General features: G+C 43.9%; 1 protein-coding gene across 1 annotated transcript in view; it reads left to right on the top strand.

The window, feature by feature from the left end:
• myo1d (myosin 1D) overlaps positions 1–18,603 on the top strand; it is a 96,379-nt gene that overhangs the window by 63,462 nt on the left and 14,314 nt on the right. The window contains exon 21 of the mRNA XM_076298395.1: positions 2,248–2,402. Within this exon, the coding sequence (XP_076154510.1) occupies positions 2,248–2,402 (155 nt within the window). The remainder of the gene's footprint in view (positions 1–2,247; positions 2,403–18,603) is intronic.

Below are 18,603 nucleotides of genomic sequence, written 5' to 3'. Positions count from 1 at the left end.
TAAACATTATAGGGGTAGGTGAAATATCGAGCTGGCACTGCAAGGCATTGTGGGAAAGCTATTTTCATTCATTCCCCGCACCAAATGCAATGAACAACAACTAGTCCCAAGCAACAAGCAATTAAATGCTTCCCCTGCCTGAAGGCCTGTGGCATAGATGTGTTTGCCGGGAAGCCGCCTGGTGTCGCAGACAGGGCACAAACTAAATTTAGGCTGATAAGATAAATGCCATCGACTCCAGCGGCGGCTCTTTCATTTCTTAATCGATTTTAAATAGTGATTTGTTTTTTCGTCTTTTCGCCTCACTTGTGTGGCGTTCGACTGGGGAATCCATGTGCTTACGTCCCCTCAAGGCGGTTTTCCACTGCATGGGCTGTGTTCAATGAGCCCCATATAGAGAGGGGGGGGGGTGTAAGAAAGAGAAAGACAGGAACATGGAGAGATAGAGTCAGTGAGAGCGAGAGAGAGAGAAAGAAAAGAAAGAGATAAGGATCATTAACCTGCCCGTTTGCCTTACACGCTGAGCATTGTTTACCTGTGTGGCTGTAAAGCGGAAATGTAGCTGTGGTAGCGAAAAGGCCACTCGACACGTGAGTGACCAAGGTCATAGATTTCCTATATCACATAGCGCTGATTGACTGGAGATGCGCTGACGGCACTGTGATGACTCAGAGGTGCGACACTTATTCATGTCCCCCCTGACCCCGAGTCTCAGTGCCCACAGGGCCTTCTGCTCTTCTGAGAAAAATTATTCATTATTCATTTTTTGAAGCTGCGCTTCCGTCATTATCCTTAAATGGTTCTCGAACAACATGGAGAGGTGTCCGCAAAATAACAGGGTTGCTGTCGAAGGGACAGGAGCAAATCTAATTGCTGCACGCATCCCTTCACCTGCCCTTGAAGAACTTCATTCCTCCACCTTCACTACCCTGGCATTTTTCAGCAGCATTTTTCCACACAACAGCAAGCAAATTGAAGGACTTGTTTCTTTTTTTCATCAAAGTATTTGAGCAGTAGGTCCTCTAGTTCATCAGGCCAGCAGGAAATAATCAGTCATTAGAAGAAAGCCGAACAAGACTAAACAGGAGCTGACGGAGCGCATTGCTCCTACTCAACGCAGTGTGAAAAACACCCACTCCTATCTCCTGGGGTTAAGATTAGAGTTTCTGGCTCCATTGCTAGGCATTTATGAAGGTGGCGGTGTTATGTTTTTTTTCTCTATTGCCTTCTTAAAAGAGCAGAAAAAGTCCACTGGAGTTCAGAAAGTTGTTTAAGGACTTTTCCATGGATTTAGAAAGAGAGAACATATTTTTGAAATTATGCAGATTTGTTTAGTTGGAATAACTTATTTGGGCTTGGTTAAGCAGGTTTTTAATTTTCTGTTTCTGTTTCTGTCATATCGGTAGCCTGACGAGCCAGACCCACATCAAGATGTAGGGTCTGGGAACTTATCATTGGCATTGCTCAATCCGAGGGGCAGGATAAACGGTTGTCTTTCAAATTCCCTCTGCACGCAATAGGATAGCACTACAACCCATGAGTCCCATGCGTTTTCCCACCAGCGGGGCTAGTTGTTCAACTTAAAAAAAAGGTTAACTCGAGTCGTGGCCAAAGCCGATTCAAACACCGCTGTTTGCCAGCAGCAGCATCCGTCTTCTTTGTTTTCAAGTAGCAGGGAATTCACGCGGAACTGTCGCAACTCTGCCGTCATTATGTTAAGCCCATCCACCGACTCTACGCACAATGTGATTGGCCTGACTAGAGTTTGGTTTTTCCAGCTCGCAAGCCAACGGAGAGTTGCTAGACTACCCTGGCTGCAAATTACATTTGCTGCCGCTAAGGTGCGTCTAGATTTCGTTTAGGCTATCATATCAGGGGAAAGGACGCTTTTTCTGTCCTGTCCTTACCTGTCCTTATGTAATGTTTATATTTATGGATCTTCAGACTGTTTGTACAGCATGTAACAGCTGATATACTGCAGGTTTGTTTTTGTGTCCAATCTCGCTCTCACAGAGCACAGGTATTGATGTTTTCTGGAAGCTTTTCCTGGTTAAGACTAATGTGTGCTAAGTAATGGCTGTGGCCTTTAGATGTGACAGCAATGCCAGACTCCGGATTTACCTCCTATCCTCATTCTCTCTCTCTCTCTCTCTCTCTCTCTCTCTCTCTCTTTCTCTTTCTCTCTCTCTCACTCTCTCTCTCTCTCTCTCTTTCTTTCTCTGTCTTTGTCTGTTCATCCACTCCCAGGTGACTGGAGTGAGTGTGTCCCCAGGGAAAGACCAGCTGGTCGTCTTCCACACTAAGGATGGCCGAGATTTGGTGGTATGCCTACAAGGCATGACGCCAGCGGGGGAGAGCCGTATCGGCGAGCTGGTGGGGACCCTGTTCAGTCACTTCAAAAGGTAAATACACACACACACAGACTGTAGCTGCCGCACACTCATACACACACACAGAGCGTGCACACAGACACTGACTTTGAAACGTTTCCATTTCATACCGATTTCAAACACCTACGCTTCAAATTATCCACACACACACACACACACACACACTCACACACACTATCTCTCTTCAGATGGTGCACACTTCAAACCACGTCCAGACAGACACTTCAAAAGGTGTCCTGGACACTTCCGCTACCAGCTGGGTCACACAGTAAGGTGTCGGTTCTGGCTGAGTACACAAGGGTCAGACCACATCACATTCTGACCCCATCCACATTCACTACGTACATGTACGTCACACAGACAGAAAGCTAGAGGCAACAAAAACACCCCAAAACACACACACACACACACACACACACACACACACACACACACACACACACACACGGAACAACAGAGCAACCAGAGCAGGAGTTGAGCAGCGGCCTTGTAGGAGCGCAGCGTCTTTCTCTAATCTCCTCTTCTCCAGCGCTGCAGCATCTCATTTCATTTCCTCCTAGACGCTGTGGGATGCCACAGATTTCAGACTTTTCACAAACTTAAAAAAAAAAAAACAAAAAAAAAAAAATTCACAAACATCATGGTGCACTATCCCGTATCTTTTTTTGGGGAAAAAAAGCTTTTTCACTTTAGCTGATTGTCCCTTTTTCATGTTGATTCCCTCTCGAGCCCCTGAGCAGGGGAGCGCTGGGCTCTTTGATGTGTCCAGCCTGCAACCTACTAGAGTAGAACTAGTAGCTAGTGTCAGAAACAGTCACCGCCTGTGTTGAGGTGAGGATATTATGCGCATCGGATTTCTGTCATCTTCTCTCCTGCCAACTTTCAGTGTTTCATTTGCTTCTACACTCACACATATATATTATGCTCACCCACACATGCTTGACCCTGGCCTGCTTCTACACACACACACACGTACACACACATGCACGTACACACACATGCACATACACACACACACACACACACACACACACACACACACACACACACACACACACACACACACACACACACACGCACACATGTTTATCGTACACTCTTATCCTGATTCTCTCCTCTGCTTGTAAATGGAGGGAGATTAGAGAGGTCAGATCAGGATACGTGAGATTGTGTGTGTATGTGTGTGTGTGTGTGTGTGTGTGTGTGTGTGTGTGTGTGTGTGTGTGTGTGTGTGTGTGTGTGTGTGTGTGTGTGTTCTGTTAAAGATAAAAAATAAATAAATATGCTTCATGAAATGTTACCTTTATGACAGCACTGTGCACTATTGGTATCATAACTAGCTTCATGAAATAGTCACCCTGAATGCTTCTCAGTTAACATGAGTGAACCAAAAGCAACCAACAAGTGCTCAATTCCAGAACTGCTGGGCCTGTTGGAAAACCATTCCCAGTCTCTAAATTAAGGTGGTTGAAAGAATTCCAAGAGTGTAAAATTCTGCCTTCACAGCAACATTTGGCTTTGTTTATTTTTTACTTACTGTTACTACATTACCCTGCTATATCATAGTGTTGAGTTTACAGTTTTCTAAAGATAGTCAGAAAAAGAAAGACTTTTGACTGGTAGTATACGTCTGCTTAGTGCTTAGTGTGTGTGTGTGTGTGTGTGTGTGTGTGTGTGTGTGTGTGTGTGTGTGTGTGTGTGCTCTCCGCAAGCACCCCATACCTGTGATTATGCTTTTTTATTTTTATAAAAAAAAACACACATATCATTAGTATAGGCAGATCTCCTGACTCACACACTCTCTGTCTCCCTGTCCTCTCTGCCACCCCAGAATAAATATGCTTAGCGCTGCATATACTATCCCATAATAAACCCCCTCTCTCTTCTACAACACCATATAGGGACATCCATAACACAACTTTACCCCTTATCTCCAGAGAGCCCTGTGCATTAGAGAACCTCTCATATTCACTGGCTGATCTTAACCAACTTAATCCTTGTGCTGATACTAAAGTGCTCAGTGGAGGTTATTGAGAGGGTGTGTGTGTGTGTGGGGGGGGGGGGGGTTGATTGTGAATTGATTCCTCACATCCACTGACAGTGTCCAGTCATGCGTGGTGGAGAGCTGGGCCCAGTCAGGAGACGAGAGCGTGGAGCTGGGCTTCTGGACGTGCCCTTGTCAAAATAAACGAGTTTCACTGTGGAGCGCTGGGGCCTCCTCGCTCGTTTTGTAACGGCGGTAAAGTCAGCACCTTTCAGACTAATGACCTGCGATGTGTAGAGTTCTCTTTCATTCTCTCTCTTTCTCTCTTGTTCTCTTTCTCTCTCTTGTTCTCTCTCTTTCTCTCTCTCTCTCTCTCTTTCTCTTGCGCTTGCTCGGTCCTTAGCTTCATCTATCAAAGTGATGCATGAGGGAAGCAAGGGGCCAGGCTTTCCACAGTGTTGTTCACTGCAGATAATTGTGTGTGTGTGTGTGTGTGTGTGTCTGCGTGTGTGCGTGTGTGCGTGTGTGTGTGTGTGTGTGTGTGTGTGTGTGTGTGTGTGTGTGTGTGTGTGTGTGTTTGTGTGTTTGTACGTGCACATTAGCGTCCTCCCAGTAGATGTATAGTTAACCTTTATCTCTCCTTTACCTGCAGTCAAGGCTGCTGCCCTTTCTCTCTCAGAAGCCTTTAAGCCAGTAAGCCTAGCTGGACACACTCCTATGTAGCATAGCGCTGATGCAGCAACAGAGTTGCCTCTTGGCTCATCAAAAGCAAGGCTGTGCTATAGACTGCTCAACTGATCTGAGACCAGAGATAAGCGCTTCTGCTCTGAGACAACTGGGGAACACCAATTGTTTTTTGCCGCCTCTGGGTTTTTGTTCATCAAGGTGAACTGGTAGAGATAAATTAATGGATTTTAGTCGCCTTAGGTACCTATTCAAAAGAACGGTAGCCTACCGTCATTGTGTGCTTTTTTAGGCACTTCAGGAGAAATATTTGTCTTCAGATTGTACTGATTCTGACTCACAGCCTTTGATAAAAGCCTATTTGTGGAATAATTGATTTTTTAAAAGATGTTTTTGTACCTATAAAGGGTTTTTCACACATAAAAGTGACGGTGACCTTAACCTTGACTTTTAGATTGGCTTAGTTCACTAGTATTGCATATGAATCACACAGCACAAGCGTTAGGAAAAGCAAAAACAATATATTTTTAGAGTAAAGAAAAAGAAGGTACTTATAGTTTATGCATGACTCTCCTTTGAAATGTTTTAAGGGGGTTGACAAAAAAATTGCCAACTCTGTCATTTTTCGCAGCTACTGTGAATAGATTATCACCCACCCACACACACACACACAAACACACATACACACACACACACACACACACACACACACACACACACACACACACACACACACACAGACATAGACACACAGACACACACACAATCTCAGCGCTAAAACTGTCGGAGAGGCAAACTCAAAGCCACATGTGAATAAGAACATAATGCTCTTATCTACATTGATGCAGAACAGTGCTCACAAACTACCAGATAACCCTTCTAGTTTTTGCACAGCAAGCATGAATAGTGTCTGCCTGTGTGTGAATGTGTGTGTATATCTGAGGTAAGTTTGTGTGTGTGTGTGTGTGTGTGTGTGTGTGTGTGTGTGTGTGTGTGTGTATGGCACAATGTACGAGTGTGTATTTGTGTGTCTCCCCCTCACCCCCGCATCTTTTTTTAACATTGCAGACTACATGCTTCCTTTCATCTCTCCTCTTTTTCCCTCTTTCTCTCTCTGTCTATTCCTGTCTCCTCTTTTCTCTCTCTCTTCCCATCCCTGTCTCCCTCCCATTCTCCCTCTTTCTATATCCCCCTCTCTACTTCTCTCCCTCTCTCTCCCTATCCCCCCTGCTCTCTCTATCTCTCCCCTCACTCTATCCCCTCCCTCCCTCTCTCTTTCTCTCTCTCTTTCTCTCCTTCCCTCTCCCTCTATCTCTCCCCTCTCTCTATATTCCCCACTCTCTATCTCTCCCCTATCTCTCTCTCTATCCCCTCCCTCCCTCTCTCTTTCTCTCTCTCTCTTTCTCTCCTTCCCTCTCTCTCTCTCTATCCCTCACCCTCCCTCTCTCTTTCTCTCCTTTCCTCTCTATCTCTCCCACTCCCTCTATCTATCCCCCCCCTCTCTCTCTCTCTCTCTCTCTCCCTCTGCTTCCTCCAGCTCTGGAGATGAAATATTTAAGGCTGCTCCTCTGTGGAGGCTGGCCCACTCTATATTTAGCCGCGGCGCTCCCGCATTGACATGCACACCACGCAGCAGCGCTCCCTCCATCACTCCCTCTCTGCTGCTGCTGCAGCGGTGGTGGCGGCTGGACCGTCAGTCTCTCACAGAGGAGCACGGATCTCCACCTCCACCTCCACCATACTCTCACTGGACCAGACAGAGGGGGGAACAGAGGGAGAGAGAGAGATGGGGGGGGGGGGTCAAGTTAGAGACCAAGGTGGCACCCCATATGATAAGACTGAAAATGAAAAGTATTTTCATTTGATTGGGCATTAAAAATGTGAATGCAAAAATGAAAACTCAGCATGTCTCAGAGACATACCAAACGTTTCTGTTTTTAATGGCCATCACCCAGAACTCATTAACAGCCAAGTGACTCCAAACCTACCACAAGTCCGACCATACTAGCTGTTACCTAGAGACTAGCTGATTCAGAAACATGTGGGCCGTCTCTTGCATACATATGTCATTCCAAGGGAACCCAGAGATGTATGTATCTGTGAACAGCCGTATGCTTAGCCTTACTTTATTATTCTCTGAGTGTGTCTACCCTAAAAGCAGAATCAGGGAAATCACACAGTCACATTTGTAGACAGTTTTATCCCTTCTCATGTGATCTCTCTCGCTCTCTCTCTCATCAGATCTTCCGCTCAGCCTCAGTAATTTAATCTGTGTCTGGCTGCTCCAAAAAGCCCCATGCTAAGTGTTTCCATTTGAACCGCTAACGAAGGGGGCTGTAGACATCCATAGGGGACGCTTGATCCGAGTCCAATACTCCCACCGAGAGAAGACTCATATACATGCCGTCCATATTATTGATTTGCTGATCACTTGCGGTGGTGATTGCAACGGGTCAAGGGAAATAACCTCCACCCACAGTCAGTAACTCACTCCGGAAGACGGGAGAGTGAACCCTCCTGAAGCACACAAAGGGCTGTTTACTCACTCTACAGGGCAAGCCCCTGCTAAAGGATGACGCAGGGATGAGGCAAACGCCTGGTTCCCCTCCAGGGGCCCGGTTGAGTAATAAATAAACACAAATAGGAACTTTCCTGTTTCTCTGTCCTCACAACAGGAACTATTTCAGTGAGGTGCCAGACGCCTTTTGTGCCCCCCTGATCCCGTTCCCTTTTCCCTCACTCCTCTTTTCTCTCTCCTCTGCTTGTGTAATCTCTTTAAATTACCCCCTTCCCATTCATCTCTCTCTCCCTCATTCTCTCTCTCTCTCTCCCATTCATCTCTCTCTCCCTCATTCTCTCTCTCTCTATTTTCTCTTTCGTTTTGTAGACGTCTCCTCTGGTGGCAGCTTTTGCCCGTGTGTGTCTCCCCATGCTGTCCTCTAATGAAAGCCCTGTCTCTGCGCAGACAGAGGGGCGGAGGGGGGCAGAGAATAGCTGTGAATGGCCACTCTTGGTCACCGCCATGGTCACCTCCACTCTTGGCTTTCTGATGTCGAAAAGTTGATGAGAGGTTTGGTCTCGTCTAAATGAAGCCAATGGTGACCATGGACCCATTCACCCACCGAGACTATTCTGACTTTCAAGAAAAACAAACCATACTACCCCCCAAGATGCACATACAAACACACACACACACACACACATGCACACACACACACTCACTCACACACACACACATACACACACACAAATCCAGTCAAAAGACAATAAACACACATAGAAGAGAGAGAGAGAGAGAGAGAGAGGGAGAGAGAGAGAGAGAGAATGGTTTCCCACAGAGTCCCAACTCAGGGGCAGGGAGGGTGGAGGTGGCTGAAGGCCTCAGCTCTTCTCTCACACTGGGGTCATGTGTGAAAAGTTAATTGGCTCGTTAGCTGGCGTTCCATTTGAGTTAGCACGTGGCCTGTGTGTGACGAAGCCTCTGGTAATGGCAGCAGAGCTGTTGCAGTTGTGCTCAGGCCATGACAGCTGTAAACGGCACCAGGAGTTTTAGTGGTAATTGGACCCTTTTTGGACCATAATTTCTCTGCTTCTCTCCATTTCTCTCACTCTCTCTCTCTCTCTCACTCACTCTTTGAGTCAGCTCAATCACGTGCCAGGCTCTGTATTGATCTCAGCTTGGCCTCTGATCACTTTCTATCAGTCTTTCTCTCTCTCTCTCTCTTTCCCTCTCTTCCCCTCTCTCTCTCGCTCTCCCTCTCTCTCCCCCCCCCTCTCTCTCTCTCTCTTTCTCTTTGTGCCCCCATCCCATCCCATCCTGAGCTAAAACTGGGCCATACTCCACTCTGTGCCATTAGAAACACTGTTAATGGACCACTCTGCAGAGAGGAGTAAACAGAACTGGCAGGGAGGGAAGGGGAGGGAGGGAGAGAAAAACAATGTCAGAAAGTCAAAGGGGGGATGATGGGAGAAAGAAAGAGATTGTGTTTGTGTGTCTAGTATAAGTATAAGTATATACTTTTTTGATCCCGTGAGGGAAATTTGGTCTCTGCATTTAACCCAATCGGTGAATTAGTGAAACACAAACAGCACACAGTGAGGTGAAGCACACACTAATCCCGGCTATGTCTATGTATGTGTCTGTTTGTGTGTGTTGGGGGAGACTGAAGTATGTTGTGACTGGAGCAGAAAATGTGGGTGAAAGGATGTTTTGGGTGTGTGAGGAGAGAGAGAGAGAGAGAGAGAGAGAGAGAGAGAGAGAGAGGTGTGGAGGCAGAAGGCAGATAAAGGAACCGTGTGACTAGATGTGTTAACTAAATGCTGCTGAGAACGAACGTCTCACATTATTCGCTTATAACATCTTTATGTTTTGAAAAGAAGACTGCACGTTAGTTACATTGGCAACTATGACAACCTGCAGCCAGTCAGACTGAAGGACTGAAACTGCTCTGGTAAAAGTATGGCACTCGCCGGCTACAGACTCTTGTAAAAGAACTGTCCTGGTATTTTGTTAGCCACTGAATGTCGAATGTAAATAACTCATGACACCGGATGTAATATTGGCTGGGTTCAGTCACAATTAAAGGCCCCTTTTCTGCCACCACCATTCCAGTGTTTCAGTGGCACATGGTTGGCTTTTCAATAATCATGATTTAAAGTCATGATAAGACTGTTCGAGGGAGAAAAGAAAAACAATGTTTCAGCTATGCCTGCTTGAGTGCAGAGATGGGAAGTAACAAAGTACAAATACTTCGTTACTGTGCTCAAGTAGATTTTTTTACTTTACTTTACTATTTATTTTTGAGGCGACTTTTTACTTTTACTCCTTACATTTTAACACAAATATTGGTACTTTCTACTCCTTACATTTTACAAAACTGGCTCGTTACTTTAGTTTTAAATAATTTCAGTGGAGTTAGGCTACCGTTATTATTTTTCGCGTCATCAATAGCGGATGGGAATATACGTTGCACTTAAAGTTGACGCACCACTACAAGATGACTCGACAGATTTGGGCAGCATTCATTCGCGGCTAATCATTGCAGCTTTAGTCAAAAATGCCCTCCACCTCTCCTCGCCTTTGGTGCTTCCATAACTTCTAGCTGCAGTGTAGCCTACAGTGTTGGGCAAGTTTCTTCAAAATCGTAATGTACTATGCATTACTTATTACTGTCATTTCAAAGTAATTTGTTACATTATAATATTACTGTCTCTGAATTGTAAGGCATTACACTACTATTGCATTACTTTTAAGTTACTTTCACCAAAATATCTAGAAATATGGATTTGCCATTCTAAATGCAGTTTATTACGCTCAATGCAGCTCATTGCTCTTCCAATGGAGGGAGATGTGGTATAGCATAATGACTGAGCTAGGCTTAAGGCTAACAACATACAGTAAGAATGCAATAGGCGCAGTGCTCATGATGCAAAACAAGGAACAATCATAGTCAGAATTTTGTTAAAAACCGACAAAAGGTCAAAGTCTGGTAAATTGTGATATAAATACTGTAACTTTAAGGCCTAGGCCTGCTCAATAGAGAGCCTATTGTAAATCAAAGCTTAATAAAGACATGTCAAGATGGTGGCCTACTGGCCATTTCGGTGCCCTAAGTGAGTGGCTTTGAGTGAGTGACATTTAAATGGTAACTCAAACACCTAAAGTAAAATAAAAGGCCTATTATACAGACCATTAATGTGTGTTTTTTAACATTAATTTCTGAAGAAATGCTGTTTTCTTATAAATGCTGCACGGTCACTTTAAGAGCATTGATCTTTACGTTCTCATAATGCCCTTTTGTCAGCTCTTGTTTACAAGCCTTGTTTGTTGAGTTACATTGATAGCACAATATTAACAATAATATGCACAATGTTAAGTTGTTTTAAGCAGCCTTCATTGCTTTGGAAAGTATGCAATGACATGTTGCTTCACATTTCGTTTTGCAAATAAAAGTGAATTATGAGCCTGGTATCCACCTAGCTATCTGAATGGATTTTTTGTCGACTTGGCATATCATGTGCTTCATGTAGCCTAAATGCTTGGGAAACGAATTATTGAAGACCCACCAATTCCATTCTACTAGTACGTGGTGGAGATTGAGAGAACCCAAAAAGTATCAAACTTCCATGTACCATGGTGTTAGTGCATTCTGACATTGTAAACGTTATTGATGAAGAGTGAAACGCAGTTTGCAGTAAAGCTACTATTCATTGGTTACATTTGGGTGCCCCCTCTGTCCTTTGGTGCCCTACGCAAAGTGTGTGATGCGGGGGGTGGGAGCGGTGGCACTGCCAGGCTACACAATCTTTTTCTGCATTTCTATCCCTTTATTCTCTTTAATTCAAGTTCACAGCTCAAAGCTGTCATGCACTAGAAGAACATAGTTTGTGTTTTATCAAGAATAAAAAAGATTAGCGTGGCACCACTTTAGATGTTTCATTAAATGACTTGTGCTATTTCGCGAGGCATAGTGAGATCTTTTGGTTTCGCACACAAAGTGCACTAACTATTATGTTCTTCATATCCTTGTCTCTGACAAGCTAAAAATAATGAGCGTATGTCCATCCCGCAAATAGAGTCCGACTTTGAGTCTGCTGCAGCCACAGTCATCTTCAACCAGTATCAGGAGATACGTTGTACTATTTTGCGCGGATTTTTTCTCCTCTGTTGTTCTTGCGGTGGGTTTTGCTAATATGTATCAAAACAAAACAAGCGCTTAATTTTGGTTTAAATGCATTGTAACGCGCGTTACTGAAGTTTGTACCGAGTAAATATTACCCAATTTTTTTTTTGTAATGCCTTACATTACCGCGTTACCGCAAACAGCAATACATTACAGTAATTACATTACTTTTGTAACGCATTACTCCCAACACTGGTAGCCTATATCGTTAGCAATAAGTAGATGCAGCTTGAACAGGGATGTAGCCTAGTGGAAGCTAAATGCAAGTAGGCTAAACGCAGTTTACCCACCTGAAATTTCAGAAATAGTTTATCCTCCTTTTATTAGAGTTTATCCACCTCTCAAAAGAGTGTATTCACCAATTACAACTGTTAACATTTAAAAATCACACTGTATTATCCACAATAACAATATGTACACTCATCAACACTCTATGAACCACTTAAAGGAATTATCCGGAGTAAAATGCACTTTAGATCAATTTATGATTGAAAGTACATACGCTCTCTATTCACAATTGTGAATTTCCAGAGCGTGTTACTCCACACTTGGCAATCAACTCCTACGGACTTTCCCCTAAAGATGGCAGCAAAGATGGCAACATTTCCGGAAAGGTACTGACTTGATGAAATTCATTCTGGACTCTCTATCCGACCACATAAAGACCTCGGGATACTTCGGTTTGGCTTTAGGGACCCTCTACTCACTACCACGTAAGTGTAATGTTGTTTGGAACTGTAGAAGAGGTATAAAAGTTTTGTAGCGGCGAAATAATATGCCCTTCTCCCTTCGACGCTAACGAGTTTTGACTTTGATGTCAACTCAACGTATGTACTCCCAATCATCCATAAATGATTCCTTTAATGGCACTTGTATTATATAAACATTGGACAATTACCTCCACCATCATCAAACATGTTTTGAATGCCTCTTCTAAAAATCTGATAGGCCTACGGCATGGCACAGTCCACCTTACTGTGATCACAGAATCTTTTACCCACCTCTTATTTTACCACTACATTCCTGGTCTTGAAATATTCACAGGAATCCATAGGAATTAAATATTCCTTACATACAATATATATACAAGTATATATACAAGTTGTATATACAAGTTGTTTTATCCAATATTAGTTGTATAGTCCATCTTATACACACCCATGAAGCCAACAAAAAATGCAAAAATAGAGACTTTTGTATAATTATTCCATTTTGTGAAGTCAGATTATCAGAACCTGACATGGCCTACAAATCCAAATAGTGTACAAGAAACCACAGAAATGCATACTTTTATTGTCAGTATGCATTTTGGGTAACCAAAAATCTTATGGGGAGTTTCCATAGGGCATTACAAAACGCATGAGCACACCTTGGCAAATAATGGTCTAAAGTACTAATTTTTCATTCTATATTGATCTACTTTTGCACACAGCTTCGCAAGACCTGGTGCTCTGGCTCAGTTGTGTCTCTTAAATCATATCAAGTGATCTAGAGGGCTGAAATGTGGTCTGAGATGCTTGTTATCCGGCAGAAAGAAAAAAACAATATTCTAGGCTCTGTAACTCTGTGCCAGTGCTTCTAAGAAACTACAGGATCTTAGCTTTCTAAAGATGTCCAGCATTTGATGGTAGGCCAAAAGAACACACTGCCCTCTAAAGTAGGCAGTGCAATGTTGGGCGGGAAAGCCTAGAAATGGCCCAACAGGTTAAGGGGGAGATTTAAAAAGAGAGACTGGCACTCTTGCACTCTATTTGTGTGGTCCAGGTACCGTTGCATAAAAAATGGTTGTCATTCACAAGACTAGTTTTACTTTTATACTTTAAGTACATTTCAAAGCCTGTACTTTGTTACTTTTACTTGAGTAAAGAAGTTAAATCAGTACTTCTACTTTTACCAGAGTATTTTTTAACACAAGTATTTGTACTTCTACTTGAGTACGGGAAGTGAGTACTTTTGCCATCTCTGCTTGAGTGCCTGCCTGGAGCATTATTGAATTGATAGTTGTCTTACAATCAGAAAGAAGGAGCTTTCTTCATAAATTCAGTCTATTTTTATACTTTTAAGTTATAGTCCTGCTAAATAAAGCAGCCTGCAATCTGTCATTGAATTGTGGCCTTCAGTTTCATGGGACAAACTTAACTTGTTAGATGTTCATATTAACAGTTATTAAAGGAGACATAAACATAGTAGGTTCAATTCAACTTTTACTGAAAAGCTTTTGCCAGAAGGGGCAAAAAATAAAAATAAAAAACAACAGAAGAACCAGACGCCAAAAAGGGATTTCCTGTCCTCCCTCCTGTCTCCAGTCCAAGGGCTAAGCACTTTTTCACACTTTGTCATTTGCCATGTTGAAATCTGCGTTGTCACCTTCCCCTGTGCTGGCTTTCGCTCTGATGCTGTTTACATCTGTACATTACAGAGGAAAGTTAGTCAGAAAAACACAAACTAAAGGTTTTTTGTTTTATTTCAATCAATTTGTTCCCTTGTAAATAAATATCTGGTACATACCATTATTTGGCAATTTGTTCCCAATTTCATTATTCAAGTGCTCAGTAGAAATCAGAGTCAGATCTGGAAAAAATGACATGCATGATGTAGCACTCTTCCTCAATGTTTATGATTACGTCAAAAAGTCACTTATGTGTTTTGATCTTTTGTTCTACTGGCCTATCTGCACTTCTACTCACTCAGAGTGCTCTCCACTTCCTCCAGGATAATGTGATGTCCATCAGTGTTGTTGTTTTTCTCAACGTTGTCCATAAGGTTGTGAAGAATACTCTGTCCATCACCTTCCATTTTCTTGTTATCGTTCTCCATCTGTTCCAGTTTGCTCTCCAGTGAAGCATTCCCATAATTCAACACATTCAGGGTCATAACATCTGGGTTACTCATGAGAAGTTCTTTAGCCCTCTTGTTGGCTCTGTCCACGTGTATCTTCAGCAGCTCACTAATGAGACGCTTCTGGAGTGCCTGCTTCATCTTCTTTCTGCTTTTCTTTTCATTGCTGTAACTGTCCTCATCAAGGTGGACACCCAAATTGAACAATTCTAGATTCAGCTCCCACATTTTGTATTTCTTGACCTTTTTCTTAATGGCAGCTGAACCATCATCCCTCTTCTGCCGTGCTGCAATGCAGCAGGTCAAAAACCAGAACATCCACATTATATCAGGCTACCATAAAATCAACAATCAACCAACTTCTAGGACAACATAAGAAAGAGTGACCAAGAATTACAGTTTTGTAGAGTTGCTGTCTTATGTTCTAAAGACATCACAATGTTGCTAAGCTGCCTCTGTGACAGAAACAATAGTTTGATGCTGAGAGTGGAATTTGAGAACATTCCATGGAATGATGTATTTATCTGGTAAACTCTCTTGATGATGATACACCAAAGATTCTAGAGCGCTATGCTCTAAGATCTTTGATTCACATGTAGGGGGAACAAGTGGGACCATATTGAAAATGATATGTTCTCTGCCACATTTAACAATAATCCTAAAGCTATATGCTGTATAATAACATGATACATTTTTAGAAAGCTTGGGTTGTCCTTTACACAATTTAAACATTAAAAAGGATAAATAACAAATGCAGCTAAAATTACACCTCTTCAAATCTAAACTGACCAAACCTCAAATATGTGGTATATTGGTAAAGTGGGACACCCATACTGTTAAAGTGGGACACTCATTTTTATTTCTAAATCAATTTGGGTAGAGGTGGAAATTACCTGAATTATTTAAAATACCCCATCCTAAATAATCATATGATGGTACTGTGCCATACATCAAGTTATTAGGTTGACACCCATACTGTGAAAGTGGGACACTCAGGTTTTCTTTCTAAATAAATCAATTTGGGTAGAGGTGGAAATTACCCAAATTATTTTTATTTACTTATTATTATTTAAGGACCGCTACTGTTCCATACATCAAGGTGAGAGCACAAGACAGAAGACAAATAAATTGGAAGCAAAGAAAGAGTGTTGAGGCCCTATATGATTTTGTGTGTGTGTGTGTGTGTGTGTGTGTGTGTGTGTGTGTGTGTGTGTGTGTGTGTGTGTGTGTGTGTGTGTGTGTGTGTGTGTGTGTGTGTGTGTGTGTGATTGCTTGTTTGTATTAAAAATTCACACCAATGCGAGGGAAATGGGAGAGTGACAGGGAGGAGAGTAGATGGTGTTGCTTCTGTTAATTGGGATTTGTGTGTATGCGCACATGTGTGTGTGTCTGTGTGTGCGTGCGTGTGTGTGTGTGTGTGTGTGTACCCATGTCTCTATATGTGTTTTTCATAGCCTTTAAACAAACCAATGTGCTCCATACTGTGTACGTGCTCTGTCACAGCTGCTCGATGTGCTATAGAAAAACTATTGGCTTTGTTTCTGCATGTAAGGTATGTTCCGCAAAGGCAATTTGTTTGTGTGTGTGTGTGTGTGTGTGTGTGTGTGTGTGTGTGTGTGTGTGTGTGTGTGTGTGTGTGTGTGTGTGTGTGTGTGTGTGTGTGTGTGTATGTGTGTGTGTGTGTGTATGTGTGTGTATGTGTGTGTGTGTGTGTGTGTGTGGCAATGGCGACCAGACGCTGAGGTGATTGAGGGTTTGGTGTGTGTGCGCACTGACCTGTGAAAGAGAAAGGGGCGGAAAACACTGGGTCCCCTCCCCCCTCCGCCTCCACTCCTGTCCCCCCCCCCTCCGCCTCCACTCCTGTCCCCCCATACATCATCATTTATCATCATTTACTCAGACGCAAACTGTAATGCATAGTATGAAATATTCATACATTCGGCCCGCATATATCTCAGGAACACATTCTGAATATTTCACATAGGTGCACCCTTATGCACTGCAGGAGCCTTTGTTTCAGTGCAGTCTGTGCTCACTCAGTTATGAGCTGATAATTGTTTGGTAATTGTCCTGAAGAGTGAATAAATAGCATTTGACCTAATGGGCTGTGAGAATAGACAGAAAGGCATGTTGGGATGGGGGGGGGGGGGGGGGGGGGGTCTTGCACTAAGCCACTGACGATGGGTTTTCGGTTGAGCTAATAAGTCATTTAATATGGCGTTCAAACACAGGTGAGAGGTCTCTCAAGTCAGTCAATTAGTCAGTCAGTCAGTCAGTCAATTAAGGTCCCAAGTATACACACACACACACACACACACACACACACACACACACACACACACACACACACACCAATCCACTCAGACACACTCTCACACACAAGCACATGGACCCAGATATGCACCACCCACTGTCAGGTGCAGACCTATTATTGTGTCAATGGACCAAAAAAAACGATTGTCATTTACTTTTTATCCTCATTAATACAAAATCCTAATTAATTTTAATGAGTTAATCATCCTCAACCCATAGAATAGAACACCATTAGTGTGGTTATTTTTAAACAGTTGGGATCATTTGTTCGCCCTCCTGAGCACACACACACACACACACACACACACACACACACACACACACACACACACACACACACACACACACACACACACACACACACACACACACACACACACACACACACACACACACACACACACACACACACACACACATCAGTCCAGTCGGAGGGTTCACGTGGTGAACAGATGGCGACGTGAAACCGGATGAATATCGTAATCATCTCTGCTGCAGTCTGTGCCTGTTAATGTAATCAGCTAAAGTATGCACGCATGTGTGTGTGTGTGTGTGTGTGTGTGTGTGTGTGTGTGTGTGTGTGTGTGTGTGTGAGCGTCGTCTCGGAGAGACGGGTGTGCTGGCGTGGGCAGAGATACCCGATGCCGTTTATTGACGTGCGCCACAGTTGCCGCCTTTTGCGGAAGTCTCTGTGAGCATGATAATGCAGAAAGCCAGGAGACGGGGGGGCTGTGCGGCACGGCGCGCCGGGGGGGACCGATCCGGTAACGTGATAGTGCGCATCGGGCTCATCGTGTAGGAGAAGCCCGGCCTGCACGAGACGGCGTCGGGAGCGTCAGACGCTAGCGGTCAGTGCCGGTGCCGCTGCACCTGCCGCCCAGTGCTGCCGCTCCTGCTCCTGGTGCCTTTGTCCCCCACAGCAAGGTCAGGCTTTATGCTGAATCGAAATTTCAGACTTGGAGGAGTCATGCTCCCCCTCCATCTCTCCCTCCTTCCTCTCCCCACACCCCTCCATCTCTTCTTCACCTCCATCCCTCCCTTCCTCTCTCGCTCTTTCTCCATCTCCACCCACTCACACATTCTTCCTTCTCTCCCCACTCCTCACCATCCAGCCCCCTCCAACCTTCCATCCATCCCTCTCTCCCTCCCTCCTTCTCTCCCTCCCTCTCTCGCCTCTCTATCTCCTCCCTTCCTGTATCTCAGCCTCCCCCTGCCTCTTTTCCCCAAGAGCTGCAGATGCAGTTCCCATAGCAACCAGCCAATCCATGTTTGATATTTAGTGCATTAACAGGCCTTCTGGCAGTGAATGCTGATGACTCCACTGTCCACCTTCAGTGAGAGAGAGAAAGATGGAGATGGATGGAAAGAGAGGGAGGGATGGAGAGAGAGAGAGAGAGAGAGAGATAGAGGGAGGGATTGCTTGTGTTTTTGCCCAAAGCTCCTCATCAGTCTCTTCGCATAAGTGTGTGCTTGTTTCAGTGCTGATTTCATGTGATTGAGTTATGATCCTACTGCCGTAAATCCAGATGAGGGTCACATCTTCTCTCTCTTTCGCTTTCTCTCTGTCTCTCTCTCTCTCTCTCTCTCACACACACACACACACACACACACATGTACCCATCTACACTCTTTCTCTTCCACTCCCTCAGTCTCCCACCTCTTTCTCTCTCTCTCTTTCTCTCTCGCTCTCTCTCTCACACACACACACACA

Source organism: Alosa pseudoharengus, unplaced genomic scaffold (genome assembly GCF_046254945.1).
Source record: "Alosa pseudoharengus isolate Yale_2024_CS ecotype anadromous, Long Island Sound unplaced genomic scaffold, YU_APseudo_1.1 YU_APseudo_1.1_scf_21, whole genome shotgun sequence".
Taxonomy (NCBI): domain Eukaryota; kingdom Metazoa; phylum Chordata; class Actinopteri; order Clupeiformes; family Clupeidae; genus Alosa; species Alosa pseudoharengus.
The sequence above is the reverse complement of the archived record's forward strand: the minus strand, read 5'-3'. Positions and strand labels throughout refer to the sequence as shown.